The 26125-nt window shown below is 40.4% G+C and overlaps 1 protein-coding gene across 1 annotated transcript in view; it reads left to right on the top strand.

Moving 5' to 3' along the window:
- Nucleotides 1-25632, top strand: part of LOC107676967 (C3 and PZP-like alpha-2-macroglobulin domain-containing protein 8) — a 48640-nt gene extending 23008 nt beyond the window's left edge. Inside the window, exons 26-43 of the mRNA XM_016471733.1 lie at nucleotides 7-183; nucleotides 321-402; nucleotides 3126-3282; nucleotides 3641-3715; nucleotides 11646-11811; nucleotides 11895-11981; nucleotides 12051-12187; nucleotides 13630-13785; nucleotides 14052-14114; nucleotides 14777-15024; nucleotides 15157-15244; nucleotides 18046-18120; nucleotides 18299-18404; nucleotides 19510-19620; nucleotides 21092-21304; nucleotides 23144-23218; nucleotides 25017-25206; nucleotides 25352-25632. Coding sequence (XP_016327219.1) covers nucleotides 7-183; nucleotides 321-402; nucleotides 3126-3282; nucleotides 3641-3715; nucleotides 11646-11811; nucleotides 11895-11981; nucleotides 12051-12187; nucleotides 13630-13785; nucleotides 14052-14114; nucleotides 14777-15024; nucleotides 15157-15244; nucleotides 18046-18120; nucleotides 18299-18404; nucleotides 19510-19620; nucleotides 21092-21304; nucleotides 23144-23218; nucleotides 25017-25206; nucleotide 25352 — 2207 coding nt within the window. The 3' untranslated portion in view covers nucleotides 25353-25632. The remainder of the gene's footprint in view (nucleotides 1-6; nucleotides 184-320; nucleotides 403-3125; nucleotides 3283-3640; nucleotides 3716-11645; nucleotides 11812-11894; nucleotides 11982-12050; nucleotides 12188-13629; nucleotides 13786-14051; nucleotides 14115-14776; nucleotides 15025-15156; nucleotides 15245-18045; nucleotides 18121-18298; nucleotides 18405-19509; nucleotides 19621-21091; nucleotides 21305-23143; nucleotides 23219-25016; nucleotides 25207-25351) is intronic.
- The last annotated feature ends 493 nt before the right edge of the window (nucleotides 25633-26125 follow it).

The following is a 26125-nucleotide window of genomic DNA, read 5'->3' as shown; positions in this document are numbered from 1 at the left end:
TTCCAGGTGATGTTATGGGGCCTACCCTCAAAAATCTCGACAAGCTCCTCAGACTCCCCTTTGGTTGTGGGGAGCAGAACATGATCCACTTCGCTCCCAACGTCTTTGTTCTCAAGTACCTTCAGAAAACCCATCAGCTTAGCCCAGAGGTGGAAGCAGAGGCCACTGACTACCTACTGCAAGGTACAAGACAAAACATGCTTTCATTCTTAAATGCGTCTTCTTGATAATTAATCTTCTGAAGAATTGTTTTAAAGTGATTGAAGGTCTGTATGAATGCACTGCAAACAATGCCTTGGGTCTTCTAATGTACCTGGCAGGTTATCAGAGGCAACTGACATACAAGAGGCAGGATGGTTCCTACAGTGCCTTTGGGGAAAGAGATTCCTCCGGAAGCATGTGGTAAGCTTCTACTGTGTGAAGTCTGTACATGCTGTGTCTGCTAAGAAGTTGGCTTTAATTAAAATAGCGTAAACCATATTTTAGTTTCTAGTATGTCCTTTATTTAACCCCTCATCTCCAGTCAGAGAAAGGTGAACTTCACAAACATCCATGTTTCATAATTTTTCATATATTGACACACCCTGCTACTCTGTTTGATTTATTATAGAAAGCTAAACCTCAGATTGAAAGCATGTGATGTTTGTGTACCCTAAGAAAACCCAAAGAAAAATGTTGTCCTCATGATATATATTTGTTTAGCACAAAAAATCGAAATGATTCATTTATTTAAGCATGGTTGTCTGACTTTTAATAGAGTCATGGATTGTAAAATGCCAAACTGACTGCACCCTGGAGCCTTATTAACAAACTACTAATAAGCTCTCTGACTCCAGCCACTGGAGTACAGATTTATTGGTTGTTTTGGGGGATTTCTTCGCGTGGTTCAGAACAGCCATCATTAACTATGCCCTCTGTGAGGACAACAGCCCCCTACCCCCACTATATTGTCTGCTCCGCTGCTGGACACACGGGAGTTACAGGAGAATGAAGTTAGCCTTGGCTGTAGGAGTCACAAAAAGTAGGGTGCATACTTGATCCCTGCCGCCCCTCATTCCCGTATAAACTTGCATGACTACTCATTTTAACTAGTGATTAACCAGTCATCCCGAAAAGTAGGCGACTAGACGGCAGGCTAATGTTTATCTTATCCTTGGTTTTTGCTGTTTCTGGAAAGTGCAATGCTGCATTGGCAGAGAGTATGTGAGTGGAGAAAATGTTTGCACAGTTAAGCACAGGTGAGAAACAAGAATGAATTGAGAAACCTTGACAGCACTAAGATTACTGCTTTAGGTAGTGTACTTGATGGGGGATTCCATTTTAAAGCTGTTGGGACATAGTCCAGTGGGTATGTCAAACTCTCTCCCAGATTGTACATTCGTCTGAGAATGCATATAAGTCCGAAACAACCCTGCTTTTGTTTCTGGTCCAGTTTCACCTATTAGCACAAATCGTTTATTGCCAGGTGAACAGCAGCTCCAGAGCTGGGTTAATATGTCCCAGCTTGGGCTGAATGATAGGACAGGAAATTGTGGTTCCTAATGAAAAGATTGGCCATAATGGTGCAGCAAGTATTTAATGTCCCCATCAGCGCCTTGGTCCCCTAGTAATGCCAGGGCCTTCAAACATAATCTTCTTCAGTGGAAAGAGCAGCTAATGTTCTGGAACACAGTAAAAACTTTTACTTATAAATGCCTGGAAGGTCGGTGCAGCTTTAGCAGAGTTTCATAATGTGTGAGGATGCCTTCGAAAGTGGAGGAAAGATGTTTAGACCTTGGACCAGATCTGGCAACCCATCTTCTGGCATCACTCGCTGGCATCGGCATGTCTGGATCCAATATGAGCCACATGCAGCAGTAATCTACTCTACACCCTCCAGCAACCTCCAGCAATCCCACAAACTCCTGTAAGGTTGCTGCAGAACTTGTTTTCCTTTGGTTCACCTAAAACTAAAAGAGTAGTTTCAAACCTGCTTGACATTCTTCTGTGAACCACTTATTGTGAAATGTTAAATATATTGGGTCAAATATAATAGAGATCTAGGCTGCTGAGGTCAACAACAAATGCTCTAGACATGGAGGAAGAAACCCAGATTAACACAATGTAGGTCAAATTCTGTTGTTGGGGTGCCTTAAAACCACATAGAAAAATTATATGCTTAAGGTTAGTAGCTCTTCACCTCAAGTTTATGCATGCTTGGAGTGGTTCACCACAGATGTTTTGGGATCATTTTAAGAGCCCTGTTTGCCTTGAGAGTCCTGGCAGAGGTTTCTAAGCATTCTAAAGCGTTAGGTAAGGCGACTTCTTACAAGGTTTATATTGTGAGAAAGGCACCTTGCAAACCTCTGACTGAACGTCTTGCGCAAGCCTACCTAGAAGAGTCAGGGGTGTCCCCTTCACTTTGCTGCTGTTTATATCATCCAAACACTTTCTAGAACCTTTCCCCTAGGTCAGGCAGTTAAAGTCTCTGACACATATTACTTAACATTATAAAAATTCCTGTAGGCTCAATGCTCCAGTCTTACGATCTCTCTTGGGGAACATAACATTCAAGGCCAGGCCTGCATGGACTCTGTAGTGTTGTTTGGGTGTTTGTTTTGACATCCCTAAAGCACATGCTGCAAAAAAACTCCCTGATTGTTTATTTATTGACCTTTATTTTAAGTGAAGTCACTTGTATCATCATCTGGCCGCTTTGAGGAATGTCGCCATGACATGCCATGTTGCAGTTAAAACAAATTAGCACATGGTTTGCATGTTTGTAGAGCCCTGGTTCAGTTGACTCACAGAGGTGAAAGCATTTACAAGGCAAAGTCTCTCAGCATTTCCATTAGCTGTTTCTTACATCTGTCAACGTTCATCCTCAATGTAATGTTTCAAATAGTTTTCAGTTTATGTATGGGATCCCATACTTTGAATGCAGGAACATACTTGATTTGGCATTCTCCAAGAAAATCTACTTTGTTCGCATCCACACTGTATTACGCAGCTTGACTTTCAGGCAAGTGTTTGCGTATGTTTGACAAGACTTTCCAAGACTGATTTAAAATCATTTACAAGTTGCCTATAATGAGCTCCTAGCATAAGACATCAGTGTTGGTATCTGTTACCTCTTGGTCCTCCAGGTTGACTGCATTCGTACTGAAATCATTTGCTCAGTCACGTGGCTTCATCTTCATTGATCCTGAAGAACTACGTGCTGCCAAATCTTGGCTGATCACTCATCAAAAGGAGGAAGGATCATTCCCAGCAGTGGGCCGGATCCTCAACAAAGACCTGCAGGTACATAAATGGAGACCATCTTTTTGTTTAATACTGAGCAGTTTGGAGTATCTCTGAAATTTGAGTGAGATGGGTGAACTGGGAAAGGTCCATTTGGAAATCTGTTGTCTGGCCCACTTAATTTGTGAAGGTTTAGACTTAAGTTTCTACAAAAAGGATAGCTTAGACCAAGATACGTTTACACTTGTTCCTTTTTAGAAGTCCTAGAAGAACCGTTTCAGTTTAGTTGTGTCAGAACATTGCGTATTTAAGCCAACAATCCTTAGCTTTACAAGTTCTCATCAAACTGAGGAAGCTGAGGTAGAGGTGTTATTTGTCATCACCCTGGTGAAAGTTGCTCTGTCCAATTCCTTTTAAGGGTGGGATTCATGGAAAGATCTCCTTGACTGCGTATGTGGTGGCAGCTCTTATGGAAACTGGGATTACAACCGAGGTGAGAGATCTACCACATCTTCCACATCTTGTTTATCCTGTGTCTCATTAAACAGTGAAGTCTCTTTTCGCACAAATTTCCGGGATCTGTGTTAAGAGGGCATTCCTGTTTGTGAGATGATGGATGTTCTGGCAAAGAATCAACAGTATTTCTTTCAGCCTTGTGATAGGTAATCTAATATGGAAGTTTGCTGTCTAAATCTAAAGATTTATGATAAGAACATGCAGAGACAATGGAATTCTTTTGAAATTTTCACCCTGCCTACATTCCTTTCTTCAAACTTAAGAGATTTGACAATTCCATTAAAACCACATGAAGACCAAGTCACGATTCTATACATTGCCCAGCTAATGCATGCAGTACATGTGTTCATTTCCATTAAAAATGCAACAAAAAAGAACCAAATTGTATATGAATTAGGGCTGTCAAAGTTAACATGTTATTAAATTTGTTTGGTTTGATATTATAACTGATTGGAGCTAGACTTGCATGATGAAGCTGATCTTGATTTAAATATTTTAACTGTTTGACAGCCCTAAAATGAATAGGTTCAGTCATTTGTACAATCTGTGATTTCATTAACAAAACAGCACCCTCTAATTCCCGCTAAAGTTAGCTTGGTTAAGTCTTGCCCACCAGCTCTCTAATGTGTCGCTTTGGTAATGTGTAGTATTGCAGGCTTCAAAATACAGACAAAATAAGTCACTTCAAAGATTCACTACTTTCACTCTCAAATCGACTTGATGAAAAGAATACCAGTCAGATTAGCGTGCATGGCTGCTCAGGGCTAGCGTCCAGGTTCCATGAGAAAAAGGACATATGGTACAGATAAAAGTCAGTCCGATGATGCTAAACAGATGAAAGATCATTAGCGAGGTTGTATGTTTCTTAGGAAGGAAAAGCTGACGGATTGGAATGGATTTGTACTGAAGGTATTTGAACTTTAGCACAAGAAACACCTGCTAGCTGTGTAAATCTAACATCATTTGGGTGATTCTATAATTGGAGATACATTTGGCATTTCATAAAGTTAAGAAAAAAAAACTGTTCACAGAAATTCTTTCCAGTATCTTATAAAAAAAAAATTAAATTTTAATAATTCAGTGTTTCATAAAGAAAGGGTCAAAGTACGCACATCCAAAAAGGTCTTGGCCAGGTGCAAGATCAAAAGGTACATCAAATAATAGAAAAAAGATCTGCACACTGTTATTCTCCCTTTATTCTAAAAAGTTAAAAATAACGTTTCGAAAACGTTATTTTTAACTGTTTTGAATAAAGGGAGAATAACAGTGTGCAGATCTTTTTTCTATAATTCAGTGCTTGCCAAACACAAGTTACTTCCTTTTTTTTTTACTTTTAATGAAAAACAGATGTCTTTATGGTATTGTTTGTCAACTCTGTCACGGACAAATTAGGCAATGTGTAGAAATATCAATAAATCATAAAAGGAAAAATCCTTCTTGTATCATTAGACAAACAGTCCTTACATTCCAACATTTGGAACTGAGATAATATTTCACCTATGCATACCTTAAAAAAAATACCTATGTCTTCACAGAATTGTCCACTTGGAGCAAATATTTTTCATCTCAAAATGTATTATATACAATATCCAGTAAAAAAAAAAAAAAAAGAGAAATGTTGTTTTAATATTATAAGGGTGCATCATATCTCAATAATGTTTGAGATTTTAAACAACAATTGTATATATTTTTTTGTGAAAATAGTTCATACACAGAGTTGACCCTTTAAGTAACAGAATTATCCGGTGGACTGTCAATTCTGTTACACTATTGTCAGCATTGTTACTCTACCTTGATAACAGAGTTTGACGGTAACAGAATTGACAATTTTATTTTATTTTTGCCAAAAACTCCACTTGCTAGCATAAATGCTAAGAGCACATGGCACTAATGAAATCATGATTAAATTACCTTTAAATAACCCAATTTGTGATCAGTAATAAGTTTTGTTTTCCTGTTCATATTGTGGTAACAGTGTTGAAGTTCTCCAAAATAACTCTTGGTATAAGAACTTTTTAGATTAAAATATTTTCTCAGAGAGAGCACACAGACTTTTCAGTGCTTCAGATCTTATCAGTGAGGGAAAGTGTCATCATTTCCTGTATCTTACATAGTTGTGGGAGATAATTCCACCAATTTAAAGGCAAAATATGGTACGGTAACAGAGTTGACGCAAGATATATGGACACACATTTTTATAAGAAAAAAGTTATTTTAAAACAATTTAATGTTGTAGAATTAAGTAAATTAGTATTTAGGGCTTTTATAAATAAAATGAATGAAATATTACAAAAAGAAAAGTACATTAAAATATTTTGGTTACACAATGATGCTGTCACGATTATGTTCAGTTTAGTTCCGTTCCTGTCATGTCTGTTATGAGCGCTCATTAGTTACCATGGTTTCTGATTAGTTAATCCTTGTCCAGCTGTTCCTGTTTAGTTCCCTCATTTACCGTGTGTATTTATACTCCTTATTCGAGTCTCTTCATTGTCGGTGATTAGCTTATGTTATGTGTTGTACCAAATCAGTATTCTCAGTAAAGTCTGTTTGGAAGTATGCATCTTCGTTTGCTGTCCTCATTCCTCGACAACCCGTAACAGAATAACCGACTGCAAAAAAAATGGACTCACCAGCGTTACGTCTCCTCCTCAGACCAGAAAGCCGAAGGTGGTTGGGGTATTTAGGCTGGATGCTCCAGAACGGCGGCCTCTCCCTCACAGTCAGCGAGCCCGAGACACCAACAGGGCTCGTCCAGGAACCAGAGCCGGATATTACCACCAAAGCCCCGGAGGTATTTTATTTTTGCCAAAAACTCCACTTGCTAGCATAAATGCTAAGAGCACATGGCACTAATGAAATCATGATTAAATTACCTTTAAATAACCCAATTTGTGATCAGTAATAAGTTTTGTTTTCCTGTTCATATTGTGGTAACAGTGTTGAAGTTCTCCAAAATAACTCTTGGTATAAGAACTTTTTAGATTAAAATATTTTCTCAGAGAGAGCACACAGACTTTTCAGTGCTTCAGATCTTATCAGTGAGGGAAAGTGTCATCATTTCCTGTATCTTACATAGTTGTGGGAGATAATTCCACCAATTTAAAGGCAAAATATGGTACGGTAACAGAGTTGACGCAAGATATATGGACACACATTTTTATAAGAAAAAAGTTATTTTTAAACAATTTAATGTTGTAGAATTAAGTAAATTAGTATTTAGGGCTTTTATAAATAAAATGAATGAAATATTACAAAAAGAAAAGTACATTAAAATATTTTGGTTACACAATGATGCTGTCACGATTATGTTCAGTTTAGTTCCGTTCCTGTCATGTCTGTTATGAGCGCTCATTAGTTACCATGGTTTCTGATTAGTTAATCCTTGTCCAGCTGTTCCTGCTTATTTCCCTCATTTACCTTGTGTGTATTTATAGTCCCGATTCTGTTCTATCCTTTGTCGGTTATTAGCTTATGTTATGTGTTGTACCAAATCAGTATTCTCAGTAAAGTCTGTTTGGAAGTATGCATCTTCGTTTGCTGTCCTCATTCCTTGACAACCCGTGACAGAATCACCGACCGCAAAAGAGAAAAAACAAACCGAGAGAATGGACTCGCCAGCGTTACGTCTCCTCCTCAGACCAGAAAGCCGAAGGTGGTTGGGGTATTTAGGCTGGATGCTCCAGAACGGCGGCCTCTCCCTCACAGTCAGCGAGCCCGAGACACCAACAGGGCTCGTCCAGGAACCAGAGCCGGATATTACCACCAAAGCCCCGGAGGCTAAGCGCGCTGATCAGTCCACCCTAGAGCCAGGAGCGGACATGAACCTCATAGATCTGTGGTCCGCGGATCCAGTTCCCACCCAAGTACCCACCCTCAAACCTTTGTCTTCTTCGCCGGTCCCGTCCGGATTGTTAGAGGCTCCGGTCCCGTCCGGAGATCTTCCTCCTCCGATGTCCCTGTCAGATTTCCTGGTCCCATCTCCTCCGCTGGTTTCAGCCAGTCCCCTGGATTCGTCGGCCCCACTGGTGTCGTCCAGCTCCTTGGCTCTGCCTCCGCCGCTAGCTCCGTGCGGCTCATCAGCCTCTCCTCAGGCTTCCCCTCCACCAGCTCGGGATCGCTCTGAGTCCCCGGCTGCACTTCAGCCCTCCAGGCCCATGTCTCCACCTCGGCCTGTCAGCCCACCGACTCTGCTCCGGCTCTGCATTCCCTCGTCTCTGCTGAGGCCTATCTTCCCTAGGACTCTGCTGGGCTCCCTCTTACATCCGGACAAACCTCGGTCGGTCGTCATTCAGCTTCGGCCACGAACTTCCGGGTCTCCGGCGGTGCCTCGACCCTCCACCCCTTCGGCTTCACCGGGCTCCCCCCTCCCTCTGGTTTCCCCGTCGTCCTCGCTCGCTCCATCGTCGTCCCGGTCAGCCGGATTCCCGGCTCCGCCTCAGTCACGCGAGCCAACCGCTTCACCTTGGGCTTCCAGGCCTTCGATGTCACCCTGGTCCGTGCCTCTCTGCTCTGCCGGTTCCTCCACTCACCATGGTTCCGCCTCCGTGGATCGGTTTCTGGGTGTCGCCCAGTCCTTCAGCCAAAGCTCCTCCCTGGTTCCTCCCACTGACGGCTCCACCATGGTGTTAGTCTCCGACTTCTCCAGGTCCTTCACCAGCACTACGCCCTCCACCTAAGCCTCCGCCCTTTTCTATTATCTACTGTTGTGGCGTGAGGTCACGCCTTCTGAGAGGGGGAGCTAATGTCACGATTATGTTCAGTTTAGTTCCGTTCCTGTCATGTCTGTTATGAGCTCTCATTAGTTACCATGGTTTCTGATTAGTTAATCCTTGTCCAGCTGTTCCTGTTTAGTTCCCTCATTTACCATGTGTGTATTTATACTCCTTATTCGAGTCTCTTCAGTGTAGGTGATTAGCTTATGTTATGTGTTTTACCAAATCAGTATTCTCCGTTAAGTCTTTTTGGAAGTATGCATCTTTGTTTGCTGTCCTCATTCCTCGACAACCCGTAACAGATACATGATGGAAAAAATGCACTGACTCATTCGGACAACAAGAAATCATGATTTTGAGCTATTTAAGACACTTTTACACAAATTAGTATATTGTTATTGACTGTAACATCTTGTAATTCATAATAATAAGTAGCAAATTATTAAAATAATTAAAAATATAACCATTTGAAAAAAAGCTGAAAAAAATAATTGGAAATACATTGGAGAATAATTGGAGTCAGCCCTCCAGGCCCATGTCTCCCCCTCGGCCTGTCAGCCCACCGACTCTGCTCCGGCTCTGCATTCCCTCGTCTCTGCTGAGGCCTATCTTCCCTAGGACTCTGCTGGGCTCCCTCTTACATCCGGACAAACCTCGGTCGGTCGTCATTCAGCTTCGGCCACGAACTTCCGGGTCTCCGGCGGTGCCTCGACCCTCCACCCCTTCGGCTTCACCGGGCTCCCCCCTCCCTCTGGTTTCCCCGTCGTCCTCGCTCGCTCCATCGTCGTCCCGGTCAGCCGGATTCCCGGCTCCGCCTCAGTCACGCGAGCCAGCCGCTCCACCTTGGGCTTCCAGGCCTTCGATGTCGCCCTGGTCCGTCAGCCTCTCTGCTCCGCCGGTTCCTCCACGTACCCTGGTTCCACCTCCGGGGATTGGCTTCTGGGTGTCGCCCAGTCCTTCAGCCAAAGCTCCTCCCTGGTTCCTCCCACTGACGGCTCCACCATGGTGTTAGTCTCCGACTTCTCCAGGTCCTTCACCAGCACTACGCCCTCCACCTAAGCCTCCCCTCTTTTCTATTATCTACTGTTGTGGCGTGAGGTCACGCCTTCCGAGAGGGGGAGCTAATGTCACGATTATGTTCAGTTTAGTTCAGTTCCTGTCATGTCTGTTATGAGCTCTCATTAGTTACCATGGTTTCTGATTAGTTAATCCTTGTCCAGCTGTTCCTGTTTAGTTCCCTCATTTACCATGTGTGTACTTATAGTCCTGATTCTGTTCTATCCTTTGTCGGTTATTAGCTTATGTTATGTGTTGTACCAAATCAGTATTCTCAGTAAAGTCTGTTTGGAAGTATGCATCTTCGTTTGCTGTCCTCATTCCTTGACAACCCGTGACAGAATCACCGACCGCAAAAGAGAAAAAACAAACCGAGAGAATGGACTCGCCAGCGTTACGTCTCCTCCTCAGACCAGAAAGCCGAAGGTGGTTGGGGTATTTAGGCTGGATGCTCCAGAACGGCGGCCTCTCCCTCACAGTCAGCGAGCCCGAGACACCAACAGGGCTCGTCCAGGAACCAGAGCCGGATATTACCACCAAAGCCCCGGAGGCTAAGCGCGCTGATCAGTCCACCCTAGAGCCAGGAGCGGACATGAACCTCATAGATCTGTGGTCCGCGGATCCAGTTCCCACCCAAGTACCCACCCTCAAACCTTTGTCTTCTTCGCCGGTCCCGTCCGGATTGTTAGAGGCTCCGGTCCCGTCCGGAGATCTTCCTCCTCCGATGTCCCTGTCAGATTTCCTGGTCCCATCTCCTCCGCTGGTTTCAGCCAGTCCCCTGGATTTGTCAGTCCCACTGGTGTTGTCCAGCTCGCTAGCACCGTGCGGCTCATCAGCCTCGCCTCAGGCTTCCCCTCCACCAGCTCGGTATTGCGCCGAATCCCCGGCTGCACTTTGGCCCTCCAGGCCCATGTCTCCACTTCGTCCTGTCAGCCCGCCGACTCCGCTCCAGCTCTGCATTCCTTAGGCTCCACCGAGGCCTGTCTGCCCTAGGACTCCTCTGGGCTCCCTCGTACATCCGGACAAACCTCGGTTGGTCATCGCTCAGCTTCTGCCACGGACTTCCGGGTCTCCGGCGGTGCCTCGACCCTCCACCCCTTCGGCTTCACCGGGCTCCCCCCTCCCTCTGGTTTCCCCGTCGTCCTCGCTCGCTCCATCGTCGTCCCGGTCAGCCGGATTCCCGGCTCCGCCTCAGTCACGCGAGCCAACCGCTTCACCTTGGGCTTCCAGGCCTTCGATGTCACCCTGGTCCGTGCCTCTCTGCTCTGCCGGTTCCTCCACTCACCATGGTTCCGCCTCCGTGGATCGGTTTCTGGGTGTCGCCCAGTCCTTCAGCCAAAGCTCCTCCCTGGTTCCTCCCACTGACGGCTCCACCATGGTGTTAGTCTCCGACTTCTCCAGGTCCTTCACCAGCACTACGCCCTCCACCTAAGCCTCCGCCCTTTTCTATTATCTACTGTTGTGGCGTGAGGTCACGCCTTCTGAGAGGGGGAGCTAATGTCACGATTATGTTCAGTTTAGTTCCGTTCCTGTCATGTCTGTTATGAGCTCTCATTAGTTACCATGGTTTCTGATTAGTTAATCCTTGTCCAGCTGTTCCTGTTTAGTTCCCTCATTTACCATGTGTGTATTTATACTCCTTATTCGAGTCTCTTCAGTGTAGGTGATTAGCTTATGTTATGTGTTTTACCAAATCAGTATTCTCCGTTAAGTCTTTTTGGAAGTATGCATCTTTGTTTGCTGTCCTCATTCCTCGACAACCCGTAACAGATACATGATGGAAAAAATGCACTGACTCATTCGGACAACAAGAAATCATGATTTTGAGCTATTTAAGACACTTTTACACAAATTAGTATATTGTTATTGACTGTAACATCTTGTAATTCATAATAATAAGTAGCAAATTATTAAAATAATTAAAAATATAACCATTTGAAAAAAAGCTGAAAAAAATAATTGGAAATACATTGGAGAATAATTGGAGATACTTCGGACACCAAATGTACCTGCAATTATAGAATCACCCATTTGGTAATCTTTTACTACACCTTAACAACACCTAGAAGTATGTTCAAATACACTTATTAAGCTATTTATTCTCCTCATTCTGCTCTGAATGTTTTTTTTATTCAGGAGGAGAAGGTTGCTGTGGCTAAAGCTAAAGCGTTTTTGGAAAGCAACACATACTCTGCTGATGACCCATATACTACTGCTCTGTCCGCATATGCACTCACTTTACTCCGTAGTCCTTACGCTCCATTGGCTCTGCGGCGACTTAACCACATGGCCATCACCCAAGGTACTTTATTAACGTGTATTAAAAGGTAGTTGTTTGTTGAGCTTAGCATGTTCTTGATCCCAAATGTTCTGCTGTCTTTGCAGATGGCTTCACTCATTGGAGTCTTACTGGCAGTACTGTAACTGATGAAGACACGTTCATGGGCTTCAGCGATGGCCTCTCCCAATCAGGTATCCATCAATCAATTAATCAACTTGCCAACAATATTCAATATATTAAACTTTTTTCTGCTTTATTAGTTGTGTCGGCTGAAGTTGAGATGACAGCTTATGGTCTACTCACCTACACACTTCTGGGTGATGTGGCATCGGCCCTACCTGTAGTTAAATGGTTGTCGCAACAAAGGAATGCCCTCGGTGGTTTTTCCTCAACTCAGGTGACAAATCTGTGTTACGTTCTTCAGTCCTTGATTGATTATGAATAAAAGATTCATGTTATGTTTGTATACTATATCTACTTCATGTGCAGTCCATAGTATGCAAATTTTCTGTGTGCCCCCCAACAATCTACTACATTTGCTAAGAAGCTCAAATCCTGTTTCCCACAATTTCCCAGATTCAACCTTACAATAGCTAAATTTGTAATAGCATACTACTTTTACTATTTCTCCCATATCCTCAGAAATTGCAAGAGCAATATGCTATTCCCAATTCAGCCCTTCAATTGCAATTCTCACAAATAAGCAGGAAGTAAAATCAGCAGATTTTAAAGTCTCATTATTGAATCATTACTTGATCTAATTGGCAAGAGATTGGATCAAAAATGCTAAATTCCGTTCCTTATAACTGGGGACAACTTACGCATGTACATTTAAGTATGTGTTTTGTCGATGCTTTTGAGCAAGAATACTCTCTTTTAAGTATTAAGTGTACACTGTGTAGTATCAACCTTATTTTTTATGCTAAAATAAGCTATTTCTTTCAGCGTTAAAAAAAATAGTTTTCTGATTTATTAGCTGGAATAGGTAAATAACTTGTAGAATAAGAAAATGCAGTTAATGTTAAAACCTGTTTTGTGCTACAACCAGTATTTTTATAATTACGATGATCAGTGTTGGGCTCGATACTCAAAAAAGTAATGTTATTACTTTACTTATAACTTTCTGGCAACAGTAAACGGCAACATGCAACAGTACTAGTTACATTACTTTTCCTTCACGCGCCACAGAAGTTGTAATTGCATATAAAAATTCTTCTGAAATGTTCCAAACAATGTTTCTGTCTCATTTGACCAAAATCCACATTAGATTGCTGTTAGAAGTTATTACAAACACTCAGTGGTGATTGATAGTGACTTCTAACTGTTGTATTAAACTCATTAATTGTCAAGTGTAGCTTGAAGCTAATTGTAGCTATAATTTCTCTGTTACCCATATACAATTATAGTACTACAGTTTATATTAGGATCAGAGGGATGTGGGTGGGCAATGCCACAAAGTAGGGGTTGAGGCATCAAAAGTATCTAAGTAACTAGCTGTTTTATGGATGGTAACTGTAATATTATTGCTGAAATCTGATTAGTAATTCGTTACACTACTAGTTACTGCACAAAGTAATATTACTACTGTAACTAGTTACTAACACTGACGATGATCGGCATAAAGCAGCCTCAAGCAGCAACAGGCTGCTTTTGTACTGCTACAAAAGTGGAAAGTGGATGACACCAAAAGCCTCACACATTCAAGTTACATGCGCCTGCTCTTTTGTTAAAAATAAGGTGGATACAGTAAGTAGAGTACATTAGTGTGTCCAAATATAGCGTAGGCTAAATATGCTTTATTAAAATTGAGTTATTTTCTTCTTTCTTTTTCAAAAACAGGATACTTGTGTGGCATTGCAAGCCTTGTCTGAATATGCCATCCTGTCATATGTGGGCGGGGTCAATCTCACCATATCTCTGGCTTCCACTAATCTGGATTTCCAAGAAACATTTGAGCTCCAATGGGACAATAAGAAGATTCTGCAAAAAGCTGTGGTAAAAAAAAACCCAAATCATCCACAAACACTATTGACATTTTTACATTCTACTGTCGGAGAGGTATTTTCAGTGAGGGCCTGAACTTGATACACCCCTCCTTTCAGCATCTGCTTGGCACATCACTCCATTTTGTGATTAGCAGTGTCAGTTTAAATGCGTGTAATTTTGATGTTGGACAGGGGGGCCAGGCGCTTAATGTATTTGCTTATACTTGCACTGTTAATCTGATTGATAAGTCTTGCATTCTCTCTCTCTTTGTTCAGATACCCAGCATTCCAACAGGACTGTTTGTCAGCGCTAAAGGAGAAGGCTGCTGTCTAATGCAGGTACTATTGGTTTCTGGCAAACATAATCCCACATTCTCTCCATGGATAAACAATTGTACTCTTCCTCCTCCTCCTCATCTAGAGGCGAATCCCTCTTTGGCGAGAGCTAGCTCTCTTTCCATGGGAAATTCAGTACTAATGTTCACATTCTTGCCTTTAGAATGGAAATATCTGGTAAAACTTAAGCAATTGTATGCCAGGGGTATGTTCTTTCTCCTGTAATCTACCCCCTAGATAGGATGGTCTAGTGTATTTTTTTGGTAAGATGTCCCTCAGAAACAATAGACTCATTCTGAGCCACAAAAACAACCAAACCATGTCAGCACCTTGACCTAGAACGTTCTGTTCTCAGGTTTTTTGGAGAAACATCTTGCATCTGTGCGCGAACAAATAGTTTTTAACAAAACCCCTTACACTAAATACAAAATTTTGGCATGTAATTAGCATGATGTAATTAGCATAATCTAAATCCTTATGATTTGTGCATAAGGACATAAATTTTCATTTTTAGGTGACAAGTAGTACGATTTACTCCTGGTAGGCAATTAAACAGACAAAAAAGTCCATTCTTTTAACATTTCTTTGAATGGAAATGGGGTACTACATGAAGCCATGGTGCTCTGACCTCATGGTATCAATCATGTCCTTCTCTCCATCTTCAGATTGATGTATCCTACAATGTGCCTGATCCGGTGGCTAAGCCTGCCTTTCAGCTTAAAGTCGATCTCAAGGAACCCAGACAGGAACATCAAATCCAGCAGTCGTCACGACACATGTCTCCTCGGTCCCGTTCTCGTTCTGATAATCGATCAGAGCTGAGTCGCAAGCGAAGAGCTCTTGTAGATGACGAGGACCCCGTGGCCCACCAAGACCACCTGGACTACCGTGTTACTTTAGAGGTTTGCACCAGGTAACAATATCAACAAAAGGATTTGATGCATTTTGAGGACTATTTCACTTGATCTTGTTTGATATGAATGAATAACCTTAGATTGATTTTAGAAGTATTGTTTACGCTCTAACTCCAAATGTACCTCCTCAGGTGGCTGCATGCTGGCTCATCCAATATGGCTGTCCTAGAAGTCCCTCTTTTGTCTGGCTTCCGTGCAGATATCGAGAGTTTGGAGAGGGTGAGATTGGCCTTTTTTGTGTATTCTCTCTCCTAGAACTTCCCATCGTTTGCTACATTCACATTTCACAACATTCAAGGTAGACACAAGATTGACAAGGTATCTCTATAATAGGACAGGGCATCTCTCTCGCTCTTTCCTTTTCTACTTCTCAGCATGTGTCCTCCTGGCAGATGAACAGTGTTTACATCTGGAAGCCATTTCAAAGGAGGCAATATGGCTTGGAATTTATCAGTCTCTTCACTCTCTCACGAACACACACATAAACACACAAAGAACACTCAACACGTTCTTATTTCAATTGTGTCAAATAAAATAAAAACATGAAATTATATATGAAATAGATTTTATATAATATATCAGGGGCATTTCCTCCAAGGAGTCAAGGGAGGCAGTGTCTACTCAAAATATTGGATGAGAAAAAAACGTTATAGTACAAAAATAAAACAACGCCAGTATTACAAAATATAGCATTAAAAAGTGTGTAAATCACTAGTTTTTCTAAAGAGACATTGTCCAACAGCGACACCTAAGTTACAGCAGGAGTCCGTGTCTCTCTCACCTCCCCTGAGCCCATTGAGTTTTAACAGACCCCCTGAAGTGTGCGTTGAGTTTGGTGGGGGGTAATTGAGAATGAATGGGAGAAAGTCACGTGAGAGGAGGCAATGCCTCCATCGTGATATGACTGGACATGACTCATGCGATAAATCCCGCCTCTTGTGTTTATGCGCGTTCCACATTCGCAAATCAGTCTGAATGAACAATATAACTGCGTTAATGGGGGGAAAAAAGTAAACAACTCACCAACTTAGATATAACCACTTTGTTACATCAAAATAAGACTTGAAATGGCATGAAAACATGATCTGTGGGAGTTTTTAGTGAGTAATCAACCTGGTGAAATTTAAAGTAAATCTCCACTTCTGTGACCAGTATTTACCAAGCTTTGATGACTGATGATCCGAATAATTCAAAAATAGTTGAAAGTTAACTATTAAAAAGAATAGCTGAACACAAGTTCACAAATAAAATATATTGTTTAAATTGTTACTGCCTTGAGTTATTATTTTGGAATAAATGTAAAATGTTTCAAAAAACTAACTTGATGAGATTCATACTTGGCCTTAATAAATAGAATATTGATTACATTGTTAATGTAAAAATATATAAAAAATGTTCTGATAGTGTAATGTTTATTTAAACAAGAAAATGTGACTGGGACATGGATTTATATTTGATTTACAAATCTTAAAAACAAGGAGTTTGCCTCCTCGTTTCAGAACACCACCGCACACCACTTACATACATACATATACAAGCAATCTGGTGTGACCTAATTCTCAAGAGGTCAAGCAGCTCTAGTTGGGCTTACAGACCAACCAGAGGCCCATAATGTCCACAACAGTGGCCTGGAACAGGAAATGCTTAGGGGGGTCAATCAGCCCCACCTCCCCCTCCAGCTGGGGGTATGTGGGTAAATGGAGGTTGGTTTAGGTCACCTTCTCTGTCCCCAGTCAACTGATTGTCCCTCATTAGTCATGTTATAGGTCCCAGGCCTCATGTCCTCCACGCTAGTAAACTGACGCTACCTCGGGAGCTGTATAACGTGAACCGACTCCGATGCTCACCGCGGTGGAACGTGTCTCATTAGTGCCATTAGCCAGTAACGAGCTGGCTTTACACAGCCACCTCTGGCTGGCTCCATGTTTAATGCATGACCCCGGCTGTTCACATTCCTCGTTTCGCTATGGGAAGGGAGATTGCTTACACCGTCATGTCTCATTGTTTTAATTTATAGTAAGGGGGAGGACATGCTTGGAAGATTGTTTGCTTCTCATATATTCCACAGTGAAAATCAATATTTTTTACAATGAACGGTGAAGTCAACAGTGTTATTTACGTATAAGGCTATAAATGTCTAATTACAACAACGATCTTTGGTCCCTAAGGCAGCAAGATTCCTTTTTTAGACTTTTTATTTTGGCAACGCTAACAAGCAAGGCTTTTTTTCCCCTGAAATCATGCTCTCTGCTGTGGCTTTTGGACAAATCAAATCACTCTTGGTAATTTATTTGGGGCTGCAGTCATACTGTGTATGTTTGTGTGTGTTTATGTTCAAATGTGTCCTTGTGGCGCCAGCTCACTGGGCCCCTCATAAACTGTGTCCGAGCACTCGCCACCTTTCTCTTTCTCTCTTTCTCTCTCTCACACACACACACACACACACACACACACACATAGGATTTTAGGATGCTAAACAGACCCTGATTAAATATGATATCTTCAAACCCCTCGTGGTAGGAAGCGCTGTACAGATACTCAAATACTGAGTGTATGACATGAGCAAAATTTTGAGCAGTTAAATTTCATGCAAATGTGCAGTGATTTTGTGCATTGGCAGTCTAGTTGAATTGTTAGCATGACTGCTGGCAGGTTTGAGAAGTCAGATATACAGTATAAAGGTGAAGAGAAATTCCTGCCTTAGTTAAATGTACCAGTCAGATGTTACCTACATAGAAAGTGACTTGAGGCAAGTTTTTCTCTTTAACTTGCATTTCTCCCTTCAGCAGAGTTAGCTAAATGCTAGCTTGGTTTGAAGAATGAAAAATCTTGGTTTAGACCCAAAACGTACCTGGCTAACCAAATTAGTCACATTCAAAAAATGGTTTACATGTGTATTGTGCTTGTAATAAATGTACTAAAAGATAAAACCATTTATTAAATTATATTTTAGCTTTAGCATTTAAGTTAGCATTGTTCACAGTGCTAAATAATCCTCTTTGTAATCATTTTGTTCCTAGCTGTTGTTGGATAAGCGAGTGGGGCTGAAGAGATATGAAGTAGACGGACGAAAGGTTCTCTTCTACTTTGACGAGGTGAGTTAATGTCACGTAACTACAGCTTTGTGTAGCTCTAGCAGCACTTTTACATAACATGAGAGCTGTACCTTAAAATACTTAGGTTAAAGTCTCGTATAACTCCAGGTGTTCTGTCAGGGGAGTGTATTAAGGATTTGTCATTGTAAAGTCCGCTGGGGTCTTGTCTTTTCCACAGATCCCAAGTCAGTGTATGACATGTGTGGCCTTCAATGCCGTGAGGGAGTATATTGTGGGCAAAACAGCTCCAGTGCCAGTGAAAGTCTATGACTATTATGAACCAGGTGAGTTTGGACCATCCTACTCCATATAAAAGAGAATTGTGGTGGCACCATAGTACAGCAGTATTTGTATTTGTTTTAATGGTACTCTGGTATATGAATATAGTAATCATTCAGTACCATGATACCATGGCATTTACATGGTATTTCAAATAATAACAGGGTATTATCATGGTATCATCTCCAAGAAGGCAATAAAACCATGGTTGCTTTATAAGTTGAGTCAGAAATACCTTAATTACAAGTTCCCAGCCTATGAATGGCCAAACAAAGCTGTATGTACAATTGGAGAAACTCTGAATTTTAGATGATATGTGAGTTATGAATGTCCTTATGGTGAGTTTAAAACATAGTGGAATGTAAGTTTGTTGTGATTGGTAATGAATGATTTTACAAAGTTATTTTAATTGTACAAACTGTATTTCAGTAATTTTAAAGGCGCAATGTATGCCTACAGAAATGCTAAAAGACAGTAAGTGTAAAGTTAGTCACTCCCCTTTAACAGTTTTTTACGAAAACAACATGTTTTTGTTAGATACCATGTATAAGTGATATCAATTATTTTCGTTATTGTGAATTCAGATGTAGTTATTTGGGTCAACAGGAAAAAACTTTCTATTAGATTCTCCATGCTTTTTAGTTCTGTTTAGGCTACTTCAGTGTTATTTTTCCAACTTTTCCAACTTCTGAATGTGACATAATAACTCTTTAGTACAAGCTTCCGAGGGACACTTGAAGGCAGCATATCATAATCAGTTCTTTTATTTGAAAAATCCAGTGAAAAAAATTATATGGACAACACATTTTTCTGTTGAGATTACAGATTACACGCAACAACAAACAAGTGGTGTACCAGTGTAGTTCGGTTTGTGAGTAAATGACTCTTATGAACAATTATTTTGAATGAATCAGAAAAGAGCCTCACAAATTAGTCACAAACAAACTAAATGTCTGAATTTTCTAACTCATTACTGAAATATCATCAAGTTATTACTTTTAGTTTTAGCCAATCTTTGTGTCTTTTGAATGACATTAATTTTGCACAAGACAATTTTACTGACTTTGTGTGTGTGTGTGTGTGTGTGTGTGTGTGTGTGTGTGTATACAGCATTTGAAGCCACTCGTTTCTACAACGTGAGCGAGAGCAGTCCACTAGCACGAGAACTTTGTGACGGCACCACATGCAATGAAGTGGAAAGCTCCAGCAATCACTGGACTGGTCAGTACTAGGGAAGCTCATTTTAACCGGTTAACCGTTAACTGACAGTAAGAATTTTGACCGATTAATACAATCAGTTAAACGGTTTAAAAGTCATTTAATTGTTTTTTTTTGTTGTTGTTGTTGGTTTTGTTTTTTTTTGTTTTTCAGTAGTTTATCAAAATATTTTAAAACATCTGCCGCATGGTTAAAATACGCTACGCATATTAAATAAAATTGCGTTTTTGAGAGAAAAAAAAACATGCACACCAAGAAATCACAATATCACTCAGGCAGACAACATATCCAGAGTTTCAGCAGTTACTGAACTAGGTGTCCACTAAGTCGCATTTTATTATTAGATTCAGAAATAGGTCTAATGAGACGCGAAACATTTACAAACATTATAAACATAGTTAGGCTATTTTTGTTCCCCTCACTCCACAACAACAGTATTCAGAAAAGAACAAGAATGAAAAATATAGGCTATAAATGACAAGCCAAAACGAATTCATTTAGGCTAAAGTGAAACTGAAACCTACGTTGGCTCTCTCATTTGACACAAATCCAAATGTTTCCATATTCGTGATGTATTTGAATGGCAAAATATTATTTATTATGTAATCCTGGTTTTGTACTTCACTCACGTTCCAATATCCACGTAAAACAAAATGTTTTTGGCATAACATCACGGCGGTATGGTGATAACGCTAATCGACACAGATTGTACTACATCTTTAACCTGAGCAGTGTGTTTTTTTCTATATGTTTGGCTAACTGTATTTTATTATGGTAATGAACAGGTTGCATTGTCAAGTTAGAAATGCTTAACTGTGTGCGCATGCAGCACCGGCGCAATCACTTGAATTGTTTTTTCTGCTTGATCAGTGGAAACAACTACTACTCCTAGTCATACTGATAATCTACACTGTAAAATGTTTGGTTGTATTTGTGTACATTCACAATAAAAACAAATCTTGTGCTTTTGTAAAATGAAGAAAAATAGGATGCCGCTTTCTGCCGTCTCGGTTTCCTTTCACGCAGCACAAAAATGAAACAAAAATGTGCATACTTTGAACAGTTTTTCCTTTCGTTTTGTTAATTTATTATTTAAGTGAAAATATATCTCTCGTATAGGCATATTTATTCATTATATATAGGTTAGGCTATCTAGCTTTATTATCTTTTTCTCCACTCGCAGAAGCACTGCAGGTGCGTCATGTGATGTGAGTGAATTGTGTTCTGTTGTTTGCTGCTTTTTGTGCACGTAAAATTAATCCCTGGAAAACAAATTTTGGTCACAGACACTTATCCTTTCTAATTTAATTTAAATTAATCTTGTCGTTTAACAGTTAATAATCGATTAACTAGTGTCGGTTAGGAGAAATAACCGAATTGAACATCCCTAGTCAGTACGTCTTTGTCTCCTAGTATATATACTTCTGATTTCAAATACTTCATATTTAATGACACATTCGCTCTCCCACTCAAGGCTTTGTGCAAGGTGGCCAGTGCAACAACATTTTTGATTGTCCAGAGGAAGAACACTACGAGCGATGTACGTGTTATCGTGACTGCGGCTATGATGGCGAGCCCGTGTGTGGTTCTGATGGCCAAATCTACCAAAACCAGTGCCAGATGGAGGTGTCCGCCTGCAGGAACGGCACACGGATCGAGCAGATGCCCTTCAGCCACTGCCCACAGAGTAAGTTCTGCGACCTCCCTGCGAATTTATAGCCTAGACATGTTAACAAAATCCTCTTTTTTTTTACACAATTTAAGGACCCAAGCTTTGTAAACCTGTACCGTTTCATTATAAAACTCGTTTTCGCCAAGTTTTTTGCCATGTGATCTTGAACCAGGTGCTACCCTTCCTAGACACTTTAAGATGAAGTCATGCTCGTCGCATAATTAGAGACGTGTATTTTCCGTCCTTTTAAGAGGTTAATGCGCTAACCTAATGCGTTAATAAGGACTTTTGGATACACACAGGCATGGACATGTGAGGAAGACCGCAGATGTTTCAGCCAAACAAATCTTCAACCTAAATCACCGTAATGTGGATCACAGCTTTCATAGGGTTGTTTTGGTCTGTTGTTGAGATTCATATCTTGCCACTTGACATCCGGTTGCTGTTTTTTTTTTCATATCACAGGTGAGATTAAAGCCTCATCCACTTGCGCATCAAAGAGAATCAAAGTGTTTTCAGTACTTTGCAATTATCCGTGTCCAGACAGGCCCTTATACGAAGAATCAAACCTGTGTTTTTGCTACAGAGAAAGACTGAGGTGTGTGTACCTGCTCTGGTAGGAACATCTGTTCAGGTGCTGCAGTTGCAGATGATATAAACACATGCATACGCTCACACTCAAACCAGTATATGGTGTATTACAGGGCTCCCCAAATGACAGAGCGCTTTTGTCCGGGGCCCTTTGAAAAGAAAGAGGGAGGCAGAGGGTTAGAAAAATCCAGTCACATTCCTTTCCGACAAGTGGACCAACAACAAAGGGGCTTTCTTGTTTTACAGAGGACCACCATCGGGAGGGGGACACAAAAATGGTTATGCGGGACACCAGTGCCAATATGGTAGACATGTATGTAGCATGTTTAGGGCGGCATGATTATTTTATTTGCAGGTGCACTGATTTAAACGAAGGAATAGTATTTGCAGTTTTAGGAGCCGTGCAATGCAGGTTATAGATCGTAAATTACAAGCAGTTTTGGTTTTAGTCTGCTGGTGCAGTTATATATTCACAGTGATTTTTCTGTAACATTGTGAATGTTGTGATTATTTTAATTGTTTTATTTTTAATTCTTGCAACAAGTTTCCTACAGATTAATTTCATAATTGTTAGTGTCTGTGTTGGTCAGTGTGATTCATTTCTGTAAATCAGTTAAAATTGTTTCAAACAGTTAGTTCAAAACTCATCAGCAATTTCTATTGTGAAAAAATTATATTCCTAAACATTTTTTATATTTTGGTATCAGGTTTTGTAAAGATACATTTGTCAATCTAAAGTGTCATTAGATTCATTTCAGGATCATTGGTGCTCTTACTAAAAATTCAGAAGCAAAACTGTTGCTACCGGATAGTGTGGTTCGTTTTGTGAATCAGTTAAAATAGTTTGTTTCAAGGGATCAATTCACAACCCTTCAGTGATTCTTTTGTGCATCACTAAAGAATTTTCCAATAAGCTTTTTGCATTTTTTTTAAGCATTTTTCTGATACTAAAATGTTTTAGTAAGACTATAAATAGCTAAATACCATGTGTTGTAAATTGGTCCATATAATTAAATATATTTAGTGAAAACATTGTGGAAATGGCTGAAACAATAGCTCTTTGAAAGAATGTCTCATAGCAATAGATAACAAAATATCAGACCATGTAGTATCAGAAGTTCAAACAAATGATATTAGACTTGGAACTGGAAGCCAGATATGAAACACTGAGCAACTGATGTATCTGTTTCGTAGGTAAAGTACTGCATTGAACTCTTAATTTGACCTTTGACCTGAGTTTATGTGTGCACTGTCGTCCTACAGTGGAGGTGGCAGTAGAAGAGCGAGAACATGCTACAGGAGAAGAACCAGAACAGGAACCTATACTCATTCCTGCAGGTATCATCTTCTCCTCTCTTCTTCTTTTCTTTGAACACATCTGTGCCATTGCCCTGCAGATGTGAGCGTATGCCACACATGGGCAGGTGTTGAAGAGTTCAGCGATTAGATGCTACATGCATAGAAGCTTATACGTGCACAGGCCTGCATATCAGCCCAGACTACATTAATGCTCGGATAATTAGTATCCCAGCCTCTTGTCACTCACCTCGCACCTTCCCGTATAGGGATTGGCCTGTTCAAACACCATTAACTGTGAGAAGTTAGCTGGATTTGATATGTACAAATTTTAATGCAACAGGTTGGAAATCAATGCTGAAGTATCTTTAGAAGGATTTATATCCATCATATTCTTGATTTTATTGCCCTTATTGGAGTCCTTATAATATATGGAAAAACTATGAATTCAAGAGAATTAACAATTAATTCAAGATACATTTTCTAAAACCAAGTATTATCTCGCAGAAGTTTGCTTGTTTTAATGATGTTTGGATATTTTATTGGAAAACAGGACAAAAGCAAAGATTTTATGCAGTGTATTACCCTCATTGGAATGGAGGTAATTTGATAAGGAAAAACATTACAACCCATTAAGTAGCAAAATTAGCACTTAAGGCAAGTTAGAAGCACTCATGATATCACATGCACTTTCAGCTAGGTGTGTGTGTAGGTATGTGCGTCTGTGTCCTCTGGAAAACTCCCAGACTGATTAGACTGTTTCTTGCAGAGCTGTTAAGACTTGCCTAGTGTTGTGTTGCCTAGTATGTGTCTATAGGGCTGTGGTTGTTGGGGTTCCTCAAGGTTATGGTTTTGGCCCGCTTTTATTTATGTATAAGTTTCCTTTACCTAGGTGCCACCTGTTTAAATGTTTGCAGGAATTTACTGTTCTTTTTTGCTTGAGGTAATTACCAAGTTTGTTTGCACCCTATTAATGATTGAGGTGACTTTCTTAGCTTTGCCAATTGAAAATCTGTTTGGAAAATTCACACCATCACCTGTGTAGCAGAAATATGTGTTTTGGAAATCTGTGAGAGCATTTCCTTGACACAAATTCAGCTTAGATCAGAAATGTTTTTCGAAGCAGAATTCCCGATTTGCAGTGATGTCTTATTCTGACCTAAGCTCAAAAAAACTTATATATATATATGAATGTTGTAATAATGTTGAAAGATAATATGGAAATAAGTAGATTTCAGTTTCAGGTATAATTCCAAGCTGCAAGAAAGACATGTATTATCCTTGATGATTAAGTGGTGCTGAGCAGCTGTGTTGACAAAAGCCTATTAACTTTTTTTTCTCTCTAATTTCTGGACATTTCTATGTTTAAGCTCTGCAAACATTCTCTGTGGAAAGATAAATGAGTTAAGACACCCAAGCTGTGAATTCCTAACAAGAGAGATACATTTACACACTTGGTCTATTGAAACATATGACAGTAATAGTGTCAGCTTGAGTTGCTGCTTTATATATGCAAGGAACGCCCCCTACAGGCCATTTTGTACATGCATTTTTTTCTATCAGTCATGTAGTCTGGCAATGGATTTATTTGCTAACTATATTAATTTAAAATGTTGTTATTTATATGTTACTTAAATTACACAAACATGTTTTTAGCCAGAAGTAAAGCAGGCCAAAAACATACACTTGAGGGACATCACAGCCAAAATGAAATAGCCAAAATTTTTCTTATCTTTAGAAAAACATTTAGACAAAAATATCTAAATGTCCCTGAAACAAATCAAACAATGCTTTTGTCGAAGATGGCAAATTGTTTTTTAAAATGTGATTTATTTAATAGGAGAGGAGGAGCCAGGCTCTGTAGCTGAGGTGTCCTACTATTCTTACGAGTACGACCCGGACACTGACAGCTTTTCACCAGAGAGTGAGGAAAAGTTAATTCCTATAGGAGAAGAAGAGGAGGCGGCAGACACCAAACAACTGGGTGGACATATCCTCACAGTGGACACAAAGGACTCACCTGAGCGATGGTGAGATACAACCTGTTTACCACAGTCAGTTAAAGGACTATTTCTTCCAAAAAATGTCTTGCCCATGTAAAACATTTTCTTTGTCACTTATGTATATAATATAAGCATCAATCTTTTGTCTGTTTCTCTGCCACCTCTACAACAGAGACCCCTGGCTGTCAGCAGCAAGTGCGGGAGCTCCACATTGTACATTCTCTGTGAATATGTTTGTGTGTAAGAAAGGCTGGTAAAGAGAGGTGGACCCAGTCTGTTGCAACGAGATGACAGCTCTGAGTGTGTATGTGTGTGTTCGGAAAGAGAGATAATATCAGTTCTCCTCTCTTTTATTTTTTTAATTCATTTCCATAGCTCTTTACGTTTAGTGATGGTATGACGTCTCCCTGTATTCCTCTTAAGTCAGTCTCTTGTAATCTAGTTTTAATAGTCCAGTATTTATGTTACAACCTGTTTACCACAGTCAGTTAAAGGACTATTTCTTCCAAAAAATGTCTTGCCCATGTAAAACATTTTCTTTGTCACTTATGTATATAATATAAGCATCAATCTTTTGTCTGTTTCTCTGCCACCTCTACAACAGAGACCCCTGGCTGTCAGCAGCAAGTGCGGGAGCTCCACATTGTACATTCTCTGTGAATATGTTTGTGTGTAAGAAAGGCTGGTAAAGAGAGGTGGACCCAGTCTGTTGCAACGAGATGACAGCTCTGAGTGTGTATGTGTGTGTTCGGAAAGAGAGATAATATCAGTTCTCCTCTCTTTTATTTTTTTAATTCATTTCCATAGCTCTTTACGTTTAGTGATGGTATGACGTCTCCCTGTATTCCTCTTGTAATCTAGTTTTAATAGTCCAGTATTTATGTTTGTAAGTATAATTTACCTAAAAATCTAATATTTTATTGTTTTTGTTTTCTATCTGTGGTAT

This window comes from Sinocyclocheilus anshuiensis, unplaced genomic scaffold (genome assembly GCF_001515605.1).
Source record: "Sinocyclocheilus anshuiensis isolate Anshui unplaced genomic scaffold, SAMN03320099.WGS_v1.1 scaffold420, whole genome shotgun sequence".
In the NCBI taxonomy this organism is placed as follows: domain Eukaryota; kingdom Metazoa; phylum Chordata; class Actinopteri; order Cypriniformes; family Cyprinidae; genus Sinocyclocheilus; species Sinocyclocheilus anshuiensis.
This window is presented reverse-complemented; position numbering and strand designations above follow the sequence as displayed.